This window comes from Pan troglodytes, chromosome 7 (genome assembly GCF_028858775.2).
Source record: "Pan troglodytes isolate AG18354 chromosome 7, NHGRI_mPanTro3-v2.0_pri, whole genome shotgun sequence".
Classification (NCBI taxonomy): Eukaryota; Metazoa; Chordata; class Mammalia; order Primates; family Hominidae; genus Pan; species Pan troglodytes.
The window spans coordinates 46,219,293-46,240,182 of NC_072405.2; the positions used below are offsets into that span (position 1 = coordinate 46,219,293).

Consider the following 20,890-nt stretch of genomic DNA (forward strand, 5'->3'; position numbering starts at 1 on the left):
AAAAAAGGAATTGACATGATTGTGGGGGCTGGCAGACCCCAAATCTGTAGGGCAGGCCAGCAGTCTGAGAAGTCAGACAGGAGCAGACCCTGCAGTCTTGGGGCAGAAGTTCTTCTCTAGGAAGCCTCAGTGTCTGCTCTTAAGGCCTTCAGCTGATTGGATGAGGCCCACCCACATCATACAGGAGCATCTCCTTCACATGAGGTCAGCTAATGGAAGATGTCAACCACATCTACAAAATACCTGCACAGCGACATCTAGATTCATGTGTGATTAAACCACTGGGTACTATAGCCTTTGTCAAGCTGACACAAAACTAACCATCACAACCACTATCCCCCCAGAAGGAGAGGGCCCTTGGGTAATACAGATGCTGGGCTTCCCTCCTGGAGATTCTAATTCATCTGTCCCATGGGGCCTGGGAATTTTTTACATGCTATGCAGGCAATTCTCATGCTCATCCAGGGTTAGGTGCCAGTGGGCAAGATGACCCCTAGACTGAGGGCCTATTCATCAGGAATAAGACTCCATGGGCTGGCATGTAGTTGGTGCTCAGGAAACACTGATCCCTCTGTCCTGTCAAACTCAGATGTCTAGGCTTGGGCGGCTGAGGCCATGGCAACTTAACATCCCACAGTCTATGAGCAGCACGTCCAGTGGGAGGGTTGAGGCCCAGTCTGTTAACTGAAACGGAAGCTCCAGGCTGTTGCAGAATGTGTTTGCATGGCCTCCTTGGCTGAGAGCCCCTTGGGCCTTTGCAAATGGGCTGTGTGTACGTGAGGGGGTCGCCTTGTTGTACAGGAGCTGGGAGTAGATCTGCGTGGTATCTGTTTTGCAATGCAGGGTCCTGAGGCCAGCATGGGCAGGATGGGCAAGGAAGGGGCCACAGAGCGGATGCCCAGTGGGAATGTGTCAGAGATGATCGTCCAGAGAGGTTGGGGGTAGGGGTGGAGATGGGGGGCACACACCTTTATCAGCCAGATAGGATAGACAGGAAGACCTGAAACAGAGCCCTGCAGAAACACCTCCTGGGCCGCCCAGGGAGTGTACAGAAGACCCTCCTTGCACGTCTGTGCCCTCTCTCTCTCCCACCACCCTCCAGCATGGCCAAGACTGTTTCTTGCCCAAAGGAAAGACTTTTGGGGCAGAGAGAAGCTGATGAAAGAGCGCTGGACTCCATTTGGTGTGAAAAGCAGCCTGGAGTGGAATCATCCCTCCTTCTTTTACCTTCCAGTGCCTCTCCCAGCCCTGGGTTACTCACCTGGAAAATAGGGCTATGAGGAGTTGTTACAGGAACAGAGGAAGAGTTCCTTACACAGAACGCATGGCAGCACAGGCTTCCAGTATATGGCAGGCAGTTCCCTTCCCCTCTGAAGATTTCCCAGTTGCTAGATGTTACCCTGGCCGCCTATCATTTGCATAGATTTGCCTACAGTTCCCAGCCTTGGGCAGGCAACTGTGTAGCTGAAATATACATGCTCCAAGTACAGCTGGTGATTCATTCCCTGGGATCCCCTGCCAAGCACATGCAATGGGGACTAGGCCACAGGAAGACTTTTCTGGGGGGCTCTGAGGGTGTCAGTCACAGTAAGATGCCTCTAGACCAGGGACCAAGCCGGCCAGGGCAGACAGCCCCAAGAGAGGCCAAGGGAGCGAGACTGCGTGCCTGCCAGCACATGGGTCTGTGTGGACACTGGCCCCCAGAGGCTCGTGCACGGCTAAAGGAAAGAGTCTGGGAAGGGGAGCCCGGTCAGCCCCGGGATGATTTGTCATTACTTAATGAGATTAATGAGCCCCGGGGGCTGGTATGCAGGGGTGCTGAGGCGCTCATTAGAAGCAGATGCTCATGGGAACGAACGAAAGTGGCGGCCTGGGGGTGGAGTGAGGCTTGCCCAACGCCAGGTGGCTTCCATTAATCTGTGGGTGGGGCCGAGGGTGAGGCTGCTGGGCTCTGTCCCTCCTCCCCTCCCCGTCCCCAACAACACTGGGGAGGAATGCCGCAGACAAGCTGCCTGGACTCCTGCACCACTGAGGCCCAGGAGGGAAGGCTGATGTGTTCAGGGACGGCCCTCTTGTTTGCCATGGTAGCCCCCATGCCTGGCATGGGGTACATGCTCAATAAATAACCTGTGGATTGTTATCAGAGACAAGAGGCACCTGGAGGATGGGACTAGAACCTCTCCCTTCCTCCCCTAGACACTTCTATACCTGCAGGGTGTCCTGGCCCACTTCTCAGCCAGCCCCCACTTTCTAGTGAACCCTGGAAGTCTTGTAGGCCCAGGGAAGGCTGCTTTGTGGCCTCCGAACCTATAATTTGGTTTTCAAACCCACAAGCAGGGAGGTCTGTGGGGCCAGAGGGAGCTGACTCTCTGCGGCCCCACCCTGCCTGTATGTGGGTACACACACACACACACACACACACACACACACACACAGTCATAAAAACTCACATGCTCTTTAACGGCTCTAGTGAGATATAATTTACGTGCCATAAAAGTTCACCCGTTTAAAAAAAAGTGTGCAATCCAATGGTTTCTAGTATATTTTACAGAATTGTGTAATCACCATAATCTAATTTTAGAACATTTTCATCATCCGCAAAAGAAACCTTGAATCATTAACAGTCACTCCTCATTCCTCCACCCCCTCTTCCCCAGGCCCAAGCAACCACTAATCTGCTTTCTGTCTATAGATCTATAAATCTGCCTGTTCTGGACATTTTATATAAATGAAATCATGCAATAGGTAATCTTTCATAACTCGATTCTTTCAGCATGGTACTTTCAGGGTTCACCCATGTTATAGCACGTATCAGCACTTCGTTCCTTTTAATGGCCAGATAATATTCCATTGTATGACTACACCACATTTTGTTTATCCCTTCATCTCTTGAATATTTGGGTGGACACTACTTTTTTTTTTTTTTGAGATGGAGTCTCACTCTGTTGCCCAGTCCGGAGTGCAGTGGTGCGATCTCGGCTTGCTACAACCTCCTCCTCCCGAGTTCAAGCGATTCTCCTGCCTCAGCCTCCTGAGTACCTGGGATTACAGGCGCGCACTACCACACCCAGCTAATTTTTGTATTTTTAAGTAGTGACGGGGTTTCACCATGTTGGTCAGGCTGGTCTCGAACTCCTGACCTTGTGATCTGCCTGCCTTGGCCTCCCAGAGTGCTGGGATTACAGGTGTGAACCACCATGCCCAACCTTTTTTTTTTTTTTTTTTTTTTTTGACAGACAGGGTCTCACTCTGGCGCCAGGCTAGAGTGCTAGAGTGCAGTGGCATGATCACGGCTCACTGCAGCCTTGACTTCCTGGGCTCAAGCAATTCTCCTGTCTCAGCCTCCTGAATAGCTGGGACTACAGGCACGCACCACCATGCCTGGCCAATTTTCTTTTTTGGTAGAGATAGGGGTCTCACTGTGTTGCTCAGGCTGGTCTTGAACTCCTGGTCTCAAGTGAGCCTCCTACTTCAGCCTCCCAAAGTGTTGGGATTACAGCCTTGAGCTACCACACGTGGCCAGTTTCTACTTTTTGCTACTATGCACAATGCTGCTGTGAACATTCAGCTATGGGTTCTTGTGTGGATGTATCTATTTCTCTTGGATATATACCTAGGAGTGGAATTTCTGGGTCATATGGTAACCCGAACTGTGAAACTGTTTTCCAAAGTGTCTGCACCATTTTACATTCCAACCAGTAATGTGTAAGGGTTCCAGTTCTCCACATCGTCATCAACACTTGCTGGAGTCTCTCTTTTTTATTACAGCTGTCTTAGTAGGTGTCAAGTGGCTTTGATTTGCATTTCCCTTACTGCTGGTGATGTTGAGCATCTTTGTATGGACTTATTGGCCATTTGTGTGTCTTCTTGGATAAAATGTCTATTCAGATCCTTTGCCCATTTTTTTCAACTGGGTTATTTGTCTTTCTGCTATTGAGTTGTAAGAGTCCTGTATATATTCTAGATAGACATCCCTTATCAGATCTGATTTGCAAATATTTTCTCTCATTCTGTGGTTCTCTTTCACTTTCTTGATGATATCCTTTAAGATGCAATTTTTTTTTTTTTGAGATGGAGTTTCACTCTTGCTGCCCAAGCTGGAGTGCAATGGCATGATCTCAGCTCACTGCAATCTCTGCCTCCTGGGTTCAAGTGATTCTCCTGCCTCTGCTTCCTGAATAGCTGGGATTACAGGCGTGCACCACCACGCCCAGCTAATTTTTGTATTTTTAGTAGAGATGGGTTTCACCATGTTAGTCAGGCTGGTCTCGAACTCCTGACCTCGTGATCTGCCCGCCTTGTCCACCCAGAGTGCTGGGATTACATGCATGAGCCACCATGCCCAGCCTGCCCATTTTTTTCAACTGGATTATTTGTCTTTTTGCTATTGAGTTGTAAGAGTTCTGTATATATTCTAGATAGACATCCCTTATCAGATCTGATTTGCAAATATTTTCTCTCATTTTGTGGTTCTCTTTCACTTTCTTGATGGTATCCTTTAAGGTGCAATTTTTTTTTTTTTTTTTTTTGAGACTGAGTTTTGCTCTTGTTGCCCAGGCTGGAGTGCAATGGTGTGATCTCAGCTCGCTGCAACCTCCACCTCCCGGGTTCAAGCGATTCTCCTGCCTCAGCCTCCTGAATAGCTGAGATTACAAGGCTCCCGCCACCACACACGGCTAATGTTTTGTATTTTTAGTAGAGACAAGGTTTCAACATGTTAGCCAGGCTGGTCTCGAACTCCTGACCTTAGGTGATCCACCTGCCTCAGCCTCCCAAAGTGCTGGGATTATAGGCATGAGCCACTCACCTGGCCAAAGGTGTACAATTTTTAAGTTGTTATTAAATTCAACTTAACACTCTGCTTTGTTTCCTATTTCACCCCGTTTTGCTTTTTCTGAACTTTTATTCATCCGTTACTCCCTCCTCCTTTCATTGCTTCTGCTCACAAACTCACTCTTACACACTCAGCTCCCAAAGCCTCTGTTTTCCCAACAATGGCATAGGGCATGATTTGCTCCCAGGAATCCTCCCTCCACATCTGGCTTAGGGGAATCCTCCTGCATATTGACAGAGATACAGGGAGGGGGTGGCCTGGAGTCAAGGGGCAATGGGTAGCAGGGAGGGGAAGTGCCTTCAACACCCTGCGTCTTTCCCAGGTTCCAAGGACAGGGCCCTGTGGAAGCATATCTGCGCGTGCTTCCACAAGCTACTCTAGCTTCACCTGAGAAACGGAGGGATCAGATCAGACCATCCAGCAAAGGACTTCTGTCATTTTTTTTTTAAGAGTCTCACTCTCGTCCAGGCTGGCGTGCAGCAGTGGCGAAATCTCAGCTCACTGCAACCTCCACCTCCCAGGTTCAGGTGATTCTCCTGCCTCAGCCTCCCATGTAGCTGGAATTACAGGCGCCCACCACCACATTGGCTAAATTTTTTTTTTTTTTTTTTAGTAGAGACGGGGTTTCACCATGTTGGCCAGGCTGGTCTCGAACTCCTGACCTCAGGTGATCTGCCCACCTCGGCCTCCCAAAGTGCAGGGATTACAGGTGTGAGCCACCGCACCCGGCTGGGGCTTCTTAACTTGGGCTCTATGCCCCTCTGGAAATTGTATGCATAGTGATGGGTGTAGTGAGTTTTTCTCGGGCAGAAGTTCATGGCCTTCATAGATCTTCAAAAGGATGTGCTAAGAAAAAAAAGGCTCAAAACAACCAATCTATAGGAGACCTGCAGGTCCCAAAAATGTCCAAGTCTTATGGTAGCATTTCTCCCGCCCCGAGGGAGGACACAGCTTCTTACCCAGAGGGACCAGGCAGCATCGGCTTCCCATGGGTCCTTCAGGCTCTCAGAGCTCAGCCCAGAGAGCCGAGACAGGCCAGCTCCCAAGGGTACTCGTGGGGGCTGCCTTGGTCACCCCGAGGCTCCTCCCCAGGCGGGCTTGAGGCAAGGGAGAAGGCATGCCCACCCTCCGTGGAGGTGGAGGTGCCCTCTCCAAGGCCCCAGCATGGCTGGGCTGCAGGAAATCGAGGGCAGGAAGAGGGACTGGGGCCTGGACGCCGCCTCGCTCCCATCTGCAGAGCATCAGTGGGGCAGGCGGGTGGGGGCTTTTGAGGGGGGCCGGGGAGGAAATGAGAATAAACACAAGTGAGCGGGGAGGGAAGGGGGGCTGCGCCTAAGCCCCTTGGCAGCCCATGAAGGGAAGTGACACAATGAGGAATGTGTTTCCCTCTGCCCGTCCCCCACGTGGGGGTGGGAGGCTGAGCCCTGAGAATGGCCAGACCCCAACAGGGGCCAGGGGGCACATGCTGGGACAGTCCCAGAGGGGCAGGCAGTGAGGATGGGGTCTGGCGGCAAAACGGTGGGGGCTGGGCCAGAGGGGCACCCCTGGCAGCCAGGATACTTATCCTGCATCCCTCTCCCTCGGCCAGGGGCCTAGGATCAGTGTCCTGGCACGGTCCTTGTGTGCGCCCCACTGGGGGGCACCTGCCAGCACACCCCAGCATGGAAGCCATCCCTCCTCTAGGGAACTGGCCCCTTCTGGTGGCCCCTTCCCTTCCTTCTCCAGGGACTTGGGGTCATGGAGGCCGGCTGAGTCCTTCGAGTCCTTCCTATGGGAAGGAGCTGAGGGTGAGGGCTCCCCTGGCCGTGGGAAGGGCTGTGCACAGTGTTTCTGTCCCCAAGCAGGACTGTGCACAAACAGGCCCCCTGGTGGGACAGTACCTCCCCGTCCTGAACACCCATTTCCTCTCCTCCCAGCGGGCAGCCGGCTTGGTTAACCCCCTCCTGCCCAGTAATCCAGAGACGTTGATGAGGTTGTGGTGGGCAGGGCCAAGAGCCTCCTCAGCCCCCCACCCCTGACCTCCTCCTCCATCTGGGCTGAGGGGTGGCAGGGCCAAGAGTCCCCTCAGCCCCCAACCCTGACCCCCTCCTCCATCTGGGCTGAGGGGTGGTAAGGCCTGGGAAAGCAAGTTGGCCCCAGAAATCTCTGTGGATCTCCTGTCTTCCCGCCACAGCCCCTTCAGACAGGGGGCCCCCACCCTTGCCTGCTCCAGGGGGCCACCCACCCTTGCCTGCGGCCTCACAATCTCCTGCCAGTGGGTGGGAGCCAAGAGGCCACTGCCTCCATCTCAGACCCAGGACAGGGAGGCCCACTGGGCTGTGAGGCCCATGAGCTCTATGAAGCCTGAAGCCTGTCCTGGTTTAGCTCAGGAAAGAGCCAGCTGGCCTTTGAGTAGGTGGGCAACTGGCCTCACCCACTCTGCCTTCTAGGCATCTGTCCGTGGCTGTGCAGGGCACAGAGGACAGGGTGAGGGAGAAGGCCAGTGAGCAGGCACCCACCTTGGTCTTCTGTGGTCCTGCCTGCCCCAAGAGCCCAGGGGGCTGCCCTGGCAGGTGTGGGGTTAGGGCAGGCAGATACCCAGCAGGTCGCCTGTGGGTGGGCACTGTCTCCTCAGCACTGTCCCTGCAGCCCCAGGGGCAGGTGAGGAAGGGGGCAGAGAGTTGTGCCTAGGCCATGATTGAATTTGAGCCACAGACTCAGGGCTGGAAGGCTGCGGACTTACCTGCCGCTCACTCCTCCAGGCCAGGCTTGGCCCCTGGGATCCCTGGGGGGTCACAGCCCCCTTCTGTCCTGTCTCCCGACACTGCGGGCTCCTGTGGAGACCCATGGAGAAGACAGGACTGAGGACCTTGAACAAGCTGTCACTTCCCTGGCTTCCTCATCTGAAGGAGGAGGCTGGACAGGACTTACACCCCTGCCCTGGAGAGGAGCCAGGCAGAGTCCACCTGGGCCTCGGCCAGCCGCCTGACCTGTTTCCTCGCCTGTCAGACAGAGAGGGGCACAGGGATAAAACAGCCATAAAAATACCCTCCTTGGCCAAGCGCGGTGGCTCACACCTGTAACCCCAGCACTTTGGGAGGCCCAGGAGGGAGGATCACTTGAGCCCAGGAGTTCAAGACCAGCCTGGGCAACATAGTGGGACCCTGTCTCTACCAAAAAAAAATTTTTTTTTTTAATTAGCGGGTATGGTGGCGCACACCTGTGGTGCCAGTTGCTTGGGAGGCAGAGGTTGGAGGATGGCTTGGGCCCAGGAATTTGAGGTTACAATGAGCCATGATCACACCACTGCACTCCAGCCTGGGTGACAGAGAGACCCAGCCTCAAAAACGAAACAAAACAAAACAAAACAAAAAAACTACCCCTCCCATGCGCCCCCTCCCCTGCCCACAAAGGCCAGGCTCAAGAAGCTTCTACCTTTGCATAGCAATTTACAAAACAGCATGACACCTATTTTCAAATGCTTCCCAGGGCAGCCCGGAGGTGGGGCAGGGTGGGAAAGGAGGCCTCCTAACTTCCAATCCAGGACGCTCTCCATGTTGTCTGAGGCCCTTGTGATCCCATCTCTTGGCTTCTTCGTCTCCTCTCTCTGTTCTGACCAGTGCCCGCTGATGGTAGCCAGGGAGGCGGAGGAGGCCTGTCCGAGGGGGTGGTTCTTTTTTTTTTTTTTTTTTTTTTTTTTTGAGATGGAGTCTCGCTCTGTCGCCCAGGCTGGAGTGCAGTGGCGCGATCTTGGCTCCCTGCAGCCTCCGCCTCCCGGGTTCAAGCAATTCTCCTGCCTAGCTGGGGCTACAGGTGCACACTGCCACACCCGGCTAATTTTTTTTTTTTTTTTTTTTTTTTGTATTTTTAGTAGAGACGGGGTTTCACCATGTTGGCCAGGATGGCCTTGATCAGGGGTGGTTCTTTAATCCCACCTCCCACCCGGTGCTGAGGAGAGCAGAGGTTTAGCAGGAAGTCAAGTCCCTGAGAAACCCAGCAACAACACCGTGGTGACAGTGAGGACCCCTCCCGGGGAGCAGGGCGGCTCCGGCGGGGAGAGATGTGAGGGCCTCTGCACTTGCCTCTGCAGGGACCTGAGGAACAACATCATCAGCACAGTGCAGCCGGGCGCCTTCCTGGGCCTGGGGGAGCTGAAGCGCTTGTGAGTGGCACGCCCTCCCCTGACCCCACCCCTCCCCTCCCGAGGGAGAAAGTCACACCTCCTGCTCCATGCCCACCCCCTTCCTCTCACCCACCCACACCTGCCCCTCCTTTCCGCTTGGGTGCCTTGGCTGGGGTCAAAGGAGCTGGCATTTCCAGTCCAGCTGCGGCCTGGCCCTAACCTCATCTCCTTTTTCATCCCACCCCCCAACACAAGCCCTGGCCCCACCCATGTGTTCCTCACAAGTGGACCCACGTGCTGCCACGTGGCCGACACGCTGAGGTTGCCTGTGTCTCTCTAGAGATCTCTCCAACAACCGGATTGGCTGTCTCACCTCCGAGACCTTCCAGGGCCTCCCCAGGCTTCTCCGACTGTAAGTGATGGGGTGAGAAGTGGGGAGGGGAGGAGAGGGAAGAAGTGCATAGGAAGCAAAATGTGGCCCCCAACCCTTCCACATCCCACCTGCTCTCCTCCGCCGGCGCATGGACACCCTAAGACCCCATCTCAGTTGTCCCCTGTTCCCTGCAGAAACATATCTGGAAACATCTTCTCCAGTCTGCAACCTGGGGTCTTTGATGAGCTGCCAGCCCTTAAGGTTGTGTGAGTATCTCTTCCTAGCTCAAGGACCCAGACCCCTGTCCCTTTCTCTGCCCAGGAGAGATGTATAAGTATCATGACCACCAGGACTGGCCTCACGAGTGGCCACAGCAGACAGTGCCTGAAATGCCCCCATGATCACTTTCCCGCGATGGCCCGGGGCAGAGATGGTGCACATAGACCCGATTTTGCCCCTCCTACCCTCTCCAGCTTCATCCCTCCCTGGGGCCCCAGGCCACCCATGAGCCCACACTCCCTCTGCTCTGCTCCGTGACCCCTCTGCCCACCCTGCAGGGACTTGGGCACCGAGTTCCTGACCTGTGACTGCCACTTGCGCTGGCTGCTGCCCTGGGCCCAGAATCGCTCCCTGCAGCTGTCGGAACACACGCTCTGTGCTTACCCCAGTGCCCTGCATGCGCAGGCCCTGGGCAGCCTCCAGGAGGCCCAGCTCTGCTGCGGTGAGCAAGTCCCCCCAACTACACATCTCCCAGGGACCCTGCCTCTCCACCAACCCAGGGCCCAGACACGAGCCTCCCCTCAGACCCACAGATTTTTACCTTTGTATTGCAATTTGCAAAAGACCACGACACTGAGTCCTGCTCTTGCATTTAGGGAGACCTTATCTTTATGTATAAATCACCATCCGAGAAGTGCTGCCCAGCACAAAAAGGCTTTTCTGTGCTGTCTTTCATTACAGGTTTGCAACAGCTCTCCCACAAAAAGAATCACATTTACTATCCCAGCGACCCTCCCTGTGAAGCGGGGCCAGTGTTATTCTCCCTACTCCGCCTATGACTGTGTGCTGGGCGTGTCCTCCAGGGCATCCCCTTTCCCTCGGTGTCCCAGGGTCAGTCCTCCATCAGCTTTTCTAAGCCCCCTTGGGACTGCTTGTTTATGTTTTCATCTGGCCCCACCTCTTGGGGTAACACGTGTGCTGAGAAAGGAGTACTTTTCTTTGTCCAAAAACCGCCTGTCCCTCCCCTTTACCCTTACCCCTAGAGACTTTCTCTTGACCCCTTTTCCTTCCCAGCTGGAGCAGGCTGCAGGCCGAGGGCCCCGCCCCGCTCCACCCCATCCCATCCTGCTGGACTCTCACTCACACGTGCAGCCTCACATGCGTGTGCACTCGGGCCTCACGCCTGGTGTCTCCTCCCACAGAGGGGGCCCTGGAGCTGCACACACACCACCTCATCCCGTCCCTACGCCAAGTGGTGTTCCAGGGGGATCGGCTGCCCTTCCAGTGCTCTGCCAGCTACCTGGGCAACGACACCCGCATCCGCTGGTACCACAACCGAGCCCCTGTGGAGGGTGATGAGCAGGCGGGCATCCTCCTGGCCGAGAGCCTCATCCACGACTGCACCTTCATCACCAGGTATGAGCCCCGCTGCCCCTCCTCAGGCCTCAGCATGGGGTTGGGGGACCTACCCTACCCGTCACCACCCCGCAAAAGAGCTGCCCCCAGATGTGTTCCCGGGAGACTGTGCGTGTATATTTATGGAAAGCCTGGACTAAGTTATCAATGGTCTAGATAGAGGCTAGAAATAAATATCTGATAGAACAAAATGATGATACTTCACATCTCTTTAGTGTTCTTACATTGTATAGAGTGGCTCCTATCTATGGCACCAGATTTAATCTCTACAGTAGACCTGCAAGAGAGATATTATCGGCTCCATGATAAGGATGGGGAAATCGAAGCTCAAAAAAACAGTATCATAAGGCCAATCAGAATAAAAGGAGTGCATACTTGCATCCCTTGTTTCATTAAAGAAAAAAGGACCTGCAGCTAGTGTTGTAGGACGGTGCTGAGGGAGGGCAACGTGGCTGGGCCCAAGGGTGACTCACGAGCCAGCTCCACCTGCCACCCGCAGTGAGCTGACGCTGTCTCACATCGGCGTGTGGGCCTCAGGCGAGTGGGAGTGCACCGTGTCCATGGCCCAAGGCAACGCCAGCAAGAAGGTGGAGATCGTGGTGCTGGAGACCTCTGCCTCCTACTGCCCCGCCGAGCGTGTTGCCAACAACCGCGGGGACTTCAGGTTTGGCCCACTCCACCCTGTAGAGGGCTGCCCAGCCCCCAACCCCACCCTTGCACCTGACATCACAGGTGGCCAGAGTTTCCCCATCCGCTGTCTCTGTTGGGTCCTAAAGATGGAGAAGACACTTCCTTTTGTCATTCAGCCTGAAGCCTTGCTATCGAATAGATAGACTTTATGTATAAACTTACCATCTGAGGCCGGGTGCAGTGGCTCACGCCTACAATCCCAGCACTTTGGGAGGCCAAGGCAGGCTGATCATCTGAGGTCAGGAGATCAGCCTGGCCAACATGGCAAAACCCCATCTCTACCAAAAAGCACAAAAATCAGCCAGGCATGGTGGTGCGCGCCTGTAATCCCAACTACTCAGGAGGCTGAGGCAGGAGAATTGCTTGAACCTGGGAGGCGGAGGTTGCAGTGAGCCAAGATCACACCATTGCACTCCAGCCTCAGCCTAGGAGACAAGAGCGAGACTCCATCTCAAAAACAAACAAACAAACAAAATTACCATCTGAGATGTGCTGCAGAAAAAGACTTTTTTTTTTTGAGAGAGAGTCTCACGCTGGAGTGCAATGGCATGATCTTGTTGCCTCAGCCTCCCCGGTAGCTGGCCTGTGCCACCATGCCCAGCTAATTTTTGTATTTTCAGTAGAGATAGGGTTTCACCATGTTGGCCAGGCTGGTCTCGAACTCCTGGCCTCAAGTGATCCACCCGCCTCGGCCTCCCGAAGTGCTGGGATTACAGGCTTGAGCCACTGCGACTTTTTTTTAGACAGGGTCTTGCTCTTTCATCCAGGCTCCAGTGCAGTGGCACAATCATACCTCACTGCAGTCTCGAATTCCTGGGCTCAAGCAATCCTCCCACCTCCGCCTCCCAAGGAGCTGGGACTACAGGCGCAGACACTATGCCTAGCTTATTGTGTTATTTTCTGTAGAGACAGGGTCTCACTTTGTTGCCCAGGCTGGTCTCAAACCCCTGGGCTCAAGCACTGTGCCTGGCCACAAAAAGGCTTTTATTTGCTTCCTTATATTCATAGTTTGCAAAAGCTCACCCACAAAGAGTATCACCTTTTAAGATCCCAGTGACCCTCTCTGTTATGCAGGGAAGCTATTATTCTCCCCACTGTACAGCTGAGAATACTGAGGCTGAGAAAGGATAAATACCTTGCCTTAAGCCATAGCAAATAAGTGGCAGAACTTGAATTTAAACTCAGAACTCTGAAGTCCAGCCCCCTATCGCCTGTGACAGCCCGGTCAGAACAAAGAGAGTGGAACTTGGGAACCCCTGGAAGGCTGGTCTGAACCCCACTCCTGGATCCCTCCCCAAGGCCCCAAGGAGTCCGGCCTCACCGTTCTAAAGTCGGGAGAAGGGCTGTTGTTCTGAGAAGCCCAGTTCATCGGCAACTTCCTGCCTCTCCCCCCAGGTGGCCCCGAACTCTGGCTGGCATCACAGCCTACCAGTCCTGCCTGCAGTATCCCTTCACCTCAGTGCCCCTGGGCGGGGGTGCCCCGGGCACCCGAGCCTCCCGCCGGTGTGACCGTGCCGGCCGCTGGGAGCCAGGGGACTACTCCCACTGTCTCTACACCAACGACATCACCAGGGTGCTGTACACCTTCGTGCTGGTGAGGAGAGGCTGGGGCACCCCACCAGCTCTGCTTCGGGGGCACAGGGAAGGGAGAAGCCAACCTAACGGGCAAGGGGAGCCCTATCTCCAGGCCGCTGGGCTGTGCCTCCTGTTCCTGCCTGTGCAGAGCCAGGAGCCGGCTCCTCTCCTCCAGCCGCCCTCTGCTATTCAGACCCACTGAGGCCACAGTGGGGAAGGGCACCAGTCCTCTGTCCCCATCTGGCCACCTCACGCCCCTTTACTCACCAACGCCAAAAGCAGAGTCCCACTGTCCTTACACCAGGGGTGCTGGCAGTGGTGGCCTTGGGCTGTGATGGTCTCAGCCTCCTCTGCCCTCCTAGCTTGATGAGACCCAGAAGGTAGGCTGGACTCCTGTCCCCAGGCACTGAGCACTGGCACAGAGCAGAGGGTCCCCAGGGGCAGTTCGGGGGCAGAAGGAACAGGCGAGATGGTCCTCTCTCTTCCCCCAATCCCCAGATGCCCATCAATGCCTCCAATGCGCTGACCCTGGCTCACCAGCTGCGTGTGTACACAGCCGAGGCCGCTAGCTTTTCAGACATGATGGATGTAGTCTATGTGGCTCAGATGATCCAGAAATTTTTGGGTTATGTCGACCAGATCAAAGAGGTGAGACTCAGCTGGACCTCAGGAGCTCGGAAAACGCCCCCATCCCTCATTTGCTCAAGCCTCTCTCTCACTCCAGCTCCTGGGTCCCAAACCCCGCCCCTGCCCTCAGCAACTTCCCTGTCCCCCCAGCTGGTAGAGGTGATGGTGGACATGGCCAGCAACCTGATGCTGGTGGACGAGCACCTGCTGTGGCTGGCCCAGCGCGAGGACAAGGCCTGCAGCCGCATCGTGGGTGCCCTGGAGCGCATCGGGGGGGCCGCCCTCAGCCCCCATGCCCAGCACATCTCAGTGGTAATGGGGGTCAGCAGAGGGGGTGGCCCTGGCATGCAGAGGAAGGAGGCGCTCCCTCTCAGGCATGCACCTGCCGTGCCCCAGCTAGCAAGAGCAGCAGACGTGACAAAGTTCTGAGCCATGGGGTTCACTTCCAAGTTGTCAGGGGCAGTGCTAAGGAGAGGTGGCCGGTGACCCTGGAGAAGTGATGCCAGACTCCGTGGTGGGGAACTGAGCCAAAGGGCCAGCCTGATGGGAATAAGCAGGAGGAAGAGTGAAAGGAGTAGAAGGGACGGGAGGAAGGCTTGGTGGCAGGGCAGACAGCACTCGGGATTGAGTGAAGAGTAATGGAAGTTCCCTGAGAGAAGGTGAGTGATCCAATCTGATAACAACCACAGTACAGCATCGTGTATGTTCAAGATATTGTGCTAGGCCCTTGGGGCGATGCAAAGGGGTGAGACATGGAGCCTGCTCTACAGCTGAGTCGGGCAACAGAACTGGCATACTTAAGAGGTGAGCAAGAGGCCAGGCGCAGTGGCTCCACCTGTAATCCCAGCACTTTGGGAGGCCGATACAGGAGGATCTCCCAAGGCCAGGAGTTGGAGACCAGCCTGGGCAACAGAGAGACCTGGTCTCTACAAAAAATACAAAAATTACCCAGGAGTGTTGGCATGCGCCTGTGGTCCCAGCTACTCGGGAGGCCAAGGTGGGAGGATCACTTGAGGCCTGGAATTTGAGACTAGCCTGGGCAACATGGTGAAACCCCATCTCTAAAAAAAAGTTTTTAATTAGATGGGCATGGTAGCATGCCTGTAGTCCCAGATACTCAGGAGGCTGAGGTGGGAGGATTACTTGAGCCCAGGATTTGTAGGCTACAGTGAGCTGGTTGTGATGCTGCACTCCAGCCCGGGTGACATAGCAAGAATCTGTTCCTCTAAAAAAAAAGAGAGAGGTGGCTTTGAAAAAACTGAGGATTGAAGGGGAGGACTACAGCCTGAGCAGGCCCATTGAGAGAGATGTGCAGTCCCAAGCAGAAGGCCACCATCTCAAATGGTGGGATGACAAGGTCCCTGTCCCCAGAATGCGAGGAACGTGGCATTGGAGGCCTACCTCATCAAGCCGCACAGCTACGTGGGCCTGACCTGCACAGCCTTCCAGAGGAGGGAGGGAGGGGTGCCGGGCACACGGCCAGGAAGCCCTGGCCAGAACCCCCCACCTGAGCCCGAGCCCCCAGCTGACCAGCAGCTCCGCTTCCGCTGCACCACCGGGAGGCCCAATGTTTCTCTGTCATCCTTCCACATCAAGGTGGGCGCTGGGGGAGGGAGAGAGGGTGGGAGAAGGGAGGCACTCAGATGCAGGTGCCTGGTGGGGGCAGTGAGAGGAGGTGGGAGGAGGGGGCTGCAAGACATCAGTGCTCTAGGGGGTCCTGGTGTCTCTGAGGAGCTCCTATGTCCCCCCAGAACAGCGTGGCCCTGGCCTCCATCCAGCTGCCCCCGAGTCTATTCTCATCCCTTCCGGCTGCCCTGGCTCCCCCAGTGCCCCCAGACTGCACCCTGCAACTGCTCGTCTTCCGAAATGGCCGCCTCTTCCGCAGCCACAGCAACACCTCACGCCCTGGAGCTGCTGGGCCTGGCAAGAGGCGTGGCGTGGCCACCCCCGTCATCTTCGCAGGAACCAGTAAGGGACTGAACTCCCCGCCCCGCCCAGGGTGCCTCTCGTGTGTCCGCCCTGTTCCCCTTTATCCTGCCCTTCCCTGGCCCACAGCCCCCCAGTGCCCTAGTGGAACTGACACAGGATGTTGGGTCTCTCACCTTTTCCCAACAGGGCAGAGGGTAGAGATACCCCATAAAGAAAGGGTCTGGAGGAGAAAAGCCTCAGGAAGACATTGCCTTCTATATCCCAGATTTGTTCAATTTCAAGAGGGCTATGAGCATAGCCCCCTCCAACACACACACACACACACACACACACACACACACACACACACACACACACACACACCACAGGCCCAATGCAGACAAGTAATGCTGAATAGGTGCCTGCTAGAAACAGCACTGTCACTGGTGCTGGAAGGAATAAAAACATCTAGGCCATAGTCCCTGCTCCCAGAGGCTACCTAAGCAGTAGAGGGTGAAGTAACCTCCCAGGGCAGCCACAGGAGAGGTTCCAGGCAGCTGCTGCACAGGCAGCCCAGGTGAGAAGCATCCTGAAAAGGCAACATGGCTCCAGCTGTCATGGCGGAGGTGGGACCGACACAGATGGGCCTTGAGGGATGATCAGGACTTTCAGAGACACCAAGGAAGGGCGGAGACCAGGGCAGAGGAATAACAACATGAGCAGAGGTGTGGTGGGTGGGAGACACCGAGTGTCTGACTCGCCACCCAGCTGGGGGCCTGGCACCCAGAAAGCAGATGGATCACCTGCAGTCCCCCTTTTGTCGTTCCATCTCTCCCCCGGGACCAGCGACCCCACACCTGCCTTCTTTCTGCCAGTGATTCCACTGTTGCTCCCACCATCCACGCTGACACCAGCCCATCTCTGGCCCCCACACCTCCACCTTCAGTCCACCCCTCATGCCGTCACCAGATTCACCTTCTGCAAACTGCACTTTGCACATCAGAGAGCCCCTTCAAAGTCTTGGGTTGTTTCCCATCATCAGGACGTCTGCCTCCCTCCATGAGCCCTCTAGGGTCCTAGCGATGTGGCTGTACCCCCTTTGCCCAGCCAGAAGGTGCTGCCACCCCACCGTGGGTTCCATCCTGTTTCTAGCACAGACTCTTGCTGTCAGGTCTTGCATTCTGGCCGGGGACACTCACTGAGTATCTGGTATGTGCCAGACTGTGCCTGAGCTGGGACACACCTGTGCACAGACAGTTACGGCTGTGTCCTTGAGGAACACACCCTTCAGCAGAGAGGACAGGCAGTGGACAAGTCGTTGTAAGTGCAGCTCGTTGTAAGTGAGCAGCAGTGAAGAGCAGCTCGTTGTAAGTGAGAAGCAGTGAAGTGTTTTGGAGGGCACAGGGATGAGGGACCACCCAACCTAGCTGGAGGCCAGCGAGGCCTTTCCCGAAAACCACTAAGACTTAAAGGACAAGTAAGGTGGCCTGAGGAAGGTGAAAGCCCTGTGTCCGCAACCGCGTGGGCTGTGGGAGTGTGTGGGTTGAGGCGGGTGGGTGAGGGGTCTGTGGAGCCCAGGGCCTGCTCCGGGAGCCCCTCTCCCACTGGGAACGCCTCCTCCTAGTCCTCTCTCCATCCCGCCCGCCTCCCTCCTCCCTCCTCCCTTCACCTGGCTTCTGTTCCCTCCATCTGCATTTCTGTGTTCTTGTCCCTGAGCCCCCGCCACCCTGAGTCCTCACCATGGAGCATGACATCACTGCTCATCCAGCACTCAGGGTGGGCCACCACAGAGGGCTCACATTTTCCACCATCATCCGCACCCACCCCCTCCAGGGTCCCCCATTAGACTGAGGCTGTCCTTGGCATCTCACCGCATGCCCCCAGCCCAGCACTGTGCCCTGCCCGGCAGGTGCCTAGTACACACCCTGTCACTGCTGCTGCTGCTGAGTCCCGGCTGAGCCCACCTCCCTGACACCCTGTGTGTGTCTGTGTGGACGTCCCTCTCCCGCTGTAGGTGGCTGTGGCGTGGGAAACCTGACAGAGCCAGTGGCCGTTTCGCTGCGGCACTGGGCTGAGGGAGCCGAACCTGTGGCCGCTTGGTGGAGCCAGGAGGGGCCCGGGGAGGCCGGGGGCTGGACCTCGGAGGGCTGCCAGCTCCGCTCCAGCCAGCCCAATGTCAGCGCCCTGCACTGCCAGCACTTGGGCAATGTGGCCGTGCTCATGGTGGGTGTGCGGAGGGGTGACAAGTCGGGGGGGCAGGGACACAGGCTGGGTGGAAAATGGGGGTGGGTGTACTCTGACCATTTGGGACCATGGAGAAATACAGAAAGGACTGCAGCCCTAATTGGGCCCCATGAGTGGTGGGATGTGGGGAAATGGCCCTTTGGCCTCTCCTACCTCTCCATCTTTCAGGAGACAGGGAGGTCCGGCCTCCATGCCTATATCCAGATAGTTGGATCTGATGGATCTGGAACTCCCGATGGATCTGGAACTCCCTAGCCTGGCCTTCACATCCTGCACTTTCTGAGACCAGATTTTTTTTTTTTTTTTTTTTTAGACGGAGTCTGGCTTTGTCACCAGGCTGGAGTGCAGTGGCATGATCTCGGCTCACTGCAACCTCCGCCTCCTAGGTCCAAAGCAATTCTCCTGAGTCAGCCTCCCAAGTAGCTGGGATTACAGGCGTGTGCCACCATGCCCGGCTAATTTTTTGTATTTTTAGTAGAGACAGGGTTTTGCCATGTTGGCCAGGCTGATCTCAAACTCCTGACCTCAAATGATCCGCCCGCCTCAGCCTCCCAAAGTGCTGGGATTACAGGCATGAGTCACCGTGCCCAGCCGAGACTAGATTCTTACAAAGAAGAAAAAAATAATCTGGGAACCCTTCTCCTTCCTGGTCACCCCCTCCCTCGTGGCACGTGGTACTGCCACTCTCCAGTCCTGCAGGCCTGCTGCTGGTCACAGGCAGCACCTGCTCCCTTTCTCCTCATCTCTGGTTTTTCAGGCTGAGGGTGTGAAGAGTCCTCAGCAAAGCAGGACTGGAGGCAGGGAAGGGGCTGCAGTAGCTGGCTCCATAGGGCTGGCTTCCTAAGAGTGGACAGCCCGAAGCTTTCCTCCCTGCCCAGATGAACTAAGCACCAAAGTGCAGGACCAAGGCTGACGGGGCCTGGGAAGAGGAAAGCTGGCCTGGGGGCCTGGCGAGGTGTCCACATTCCTCTCGTCCTCCTTCCTGCCCTTTCCCAGGAGCTGAGCGCCTTTCCCAGGGAGGTGGGGGGCGCCGGGGCAGGGCTGCACCCCGTGGTATACCCCTGCACGGCCTTGCTGCTGCTCTGCCTCTTCGCCACCATCATCACCTACATCCTCAACCACAGGTGGGTGCTCCTGCAGGAGGGAGGGCGTGGTGGGCAGGCACGGAAGGGGTCCCCACCCTGTCCACTCCCCGTCCTATGCTCCGATACATACTTTCAATTCCAGCTTTGCAATGGGGGAGGGACTCCGAGGCAGGTGTAGGAAACCTCCCAGCATGGGTGCAGGGTGGACTCACTGAGGACTTGGCAGGGGTTTTTTCCCCAGGTGGGTCCACATGACTTTCTCAGCCTCTCACCCATTGGGGTTGGAATCACTTTGAGGGGTTAAGGACTCCCTACCCTATGGCCTCTGTCACATTCCCAACCATTCACACACGCAGATATGTGCCTGCCCCCCGTGGCTCTCCCAATGGCCTTGAGACCCCATGGGCCTGACCTTGGGTTGGACAGCCATTAATTTGAGACTGTTTCCGGGCAGCTCCATCCGTGTGTCCCGGAAAGGCTGGCACATGCTGCTGAACTTGTGCTTCCACATGGCCATGACCTCTGCTGTCTTTGCGGGGGGCATCACACTCACCAACTACCAGATGGTCTGCCAGGCGGTAAGCAGGAGAAGGGGCTCTGGGGGTGGTGCTCCGAGATGAGTGCTGGCACCTAGGCATAGAGTGGGGAGATGCGCTGGAAGAAAAAGGCTGGTGCTCATAGGCCATGGCTCCATGGCTTCCTCTGTGGCAGCCTTGGAAGGCAGGGATGGTGGGTCGTGGCGAGTGAAAGTAGGGGGTGGTAAGAACCAGATTAGAGAGAATGGGAGATGGGCTTCAAAGTGGAAATGGAGACGTGCAGTGGTGGGGAGGTGGGGGATCAGCCAGATAGCCATATCAGGGTCATGGGAAGCCCTGCAATGGGAGAGAACCCTGGGGTGGAGGCAGAGGGTGGCAGTAGGGATGGAAGCTTGGCGAGTGTATGGGGAGTGGGCTGGGTAAAGTAAAAAAGCTGGGGGCCGGAGGCTGGAAGCCTGGGAGGACACCAGCAGGACTGAAGCTCTGGGAGGGTCCAGTCGTAGTCCCCAGGTCCCCAGCCTCCGTGCCTTGACCCCGCAGGTGGGCATCACCCTGCACTACTCCTCCCTATCCACGCTGCTCTGGATGGGCGTGAAGGCGCGAGTGCTCCACAAGGAGCTCACCTGGAGGGCACCCCCTCCGCAAGAAGGGGACCCCGCTCTGCCTACTCCCAGTCCTATGCTCCGGTACATACTTTCAATTCCAGCTTTGCAATTGGGGAGGGACTCCAACGCAGGCGTAGGAAACCTCCCAAGGTGGGTGAAGGGTGAGTCTAAGGTCCCTGGGAGATCACTCTCCAAAGACGGGAGAGGCTAGGCCCTAGACTCAGCAGGTCACACAAGACCATGCAGTGGGGGACATCTTGCGGGCTTCTGGGGCATGACAAAGCCAGGGAAGGAGATGACTCCAAATGCCATGGCAAGGATCCTGGGAACCTGAGTGGCACCCCTGACTTCTGCACTGTTTAGGGTGAGAGAGCAATTCTGGCCTCTGCCCCTTAGAACAGTCATGGCCAAGTCCAAGTAGTCCCTGCAGGGACCTTGCATCCCTGGCAAAAAATTCTGATAATTTAAAGGGGAAAGAGGATGGGACAGAAACATCAAGCAAAAGGCTCTAAGCACCCAGTTCTTCCCTTCCCTTTCCCCATCTCTGGGACCCCCAATCCCTCATTCCCTCCAGGTTCTATTTGATCGCTGGAGGGATTCCACTCATTATCTGTGGCATCACAGCTGCAGTCAACATCCACAACTACCGGGACCACAGCCCCTAGTGAGCACCCCT

At 56.0% G+C, this 20,890-nt stretch overlaps 1 protein-coding gene across 2 annotated transcripts in view; it reads left to right on the forward strand.

Moving 5' to 3' along the window:
* ADGRA2 (adhesion G protein-coupled receptor A2) overlaps positions 1–20,890 on the forward strand; it is a 45,978-nt gene that overhangs the window by 21,975 nt on the left and 3,113 nt on the right. The window contains exons 3-18 of one of the 2 annotated variants that reach the window (XM_016959331.4): positions 8,904–8,975; positions 9,277–9,348; positions 9,504–9,575; positions 9,867–10,030; positions 10,731–10,944; positions 11,444–11,608; positions 13,030–13,228; positions 13,708–13,857; positions 13,987–14,148; positions 15,208–15,432; positions 15,588–15,804; positions 17,759–17,967; positions 18,985–19,112; positions 19,528–19,651; positions 20,150–20,295; positions 20,789–20,878. In XM_016959331.4, the coding sequence (XP_016814820.4) occupies positions 8,904–8,975; positions 9,277–9,348; positions 9,504–9,575; positions 9,867–10,030; positions 10,731–10,944; positions 11,444–11,608; positions 13,030–13,228; positions 13,708–13,857; positions 13,987–14,148; positions 15,208–15,432; positions 15,588–15,804; positions 17,759–17,967; positions 18,985–19,112; positions 19,528–19,651; positions 20,150–20,295; positions 20,789–20,878 (2,409 nt within the window). Of the gene's footprint in view, positions 1–8,903; positions 8,976–9,276; positions 9,349–9,503; positions 9,576–9,866; positions 10,031–10,730; positions 10,945–11,443; positions 11,609–13,029; positions 13,229–13,707; positions 13,858–13,986; positions 14,149–15,207; positions 15,433–15,587; positions 15,805–17,758; positions 17,968–18,984; positions 19,113–19,527; positions 19,652–20,149; positions 20,365–20,788; positions 20,879–20,890 lie in introns of both variants that reach the window. The other variant, XM_016959332.4, reaches the window with a different exon arrangement.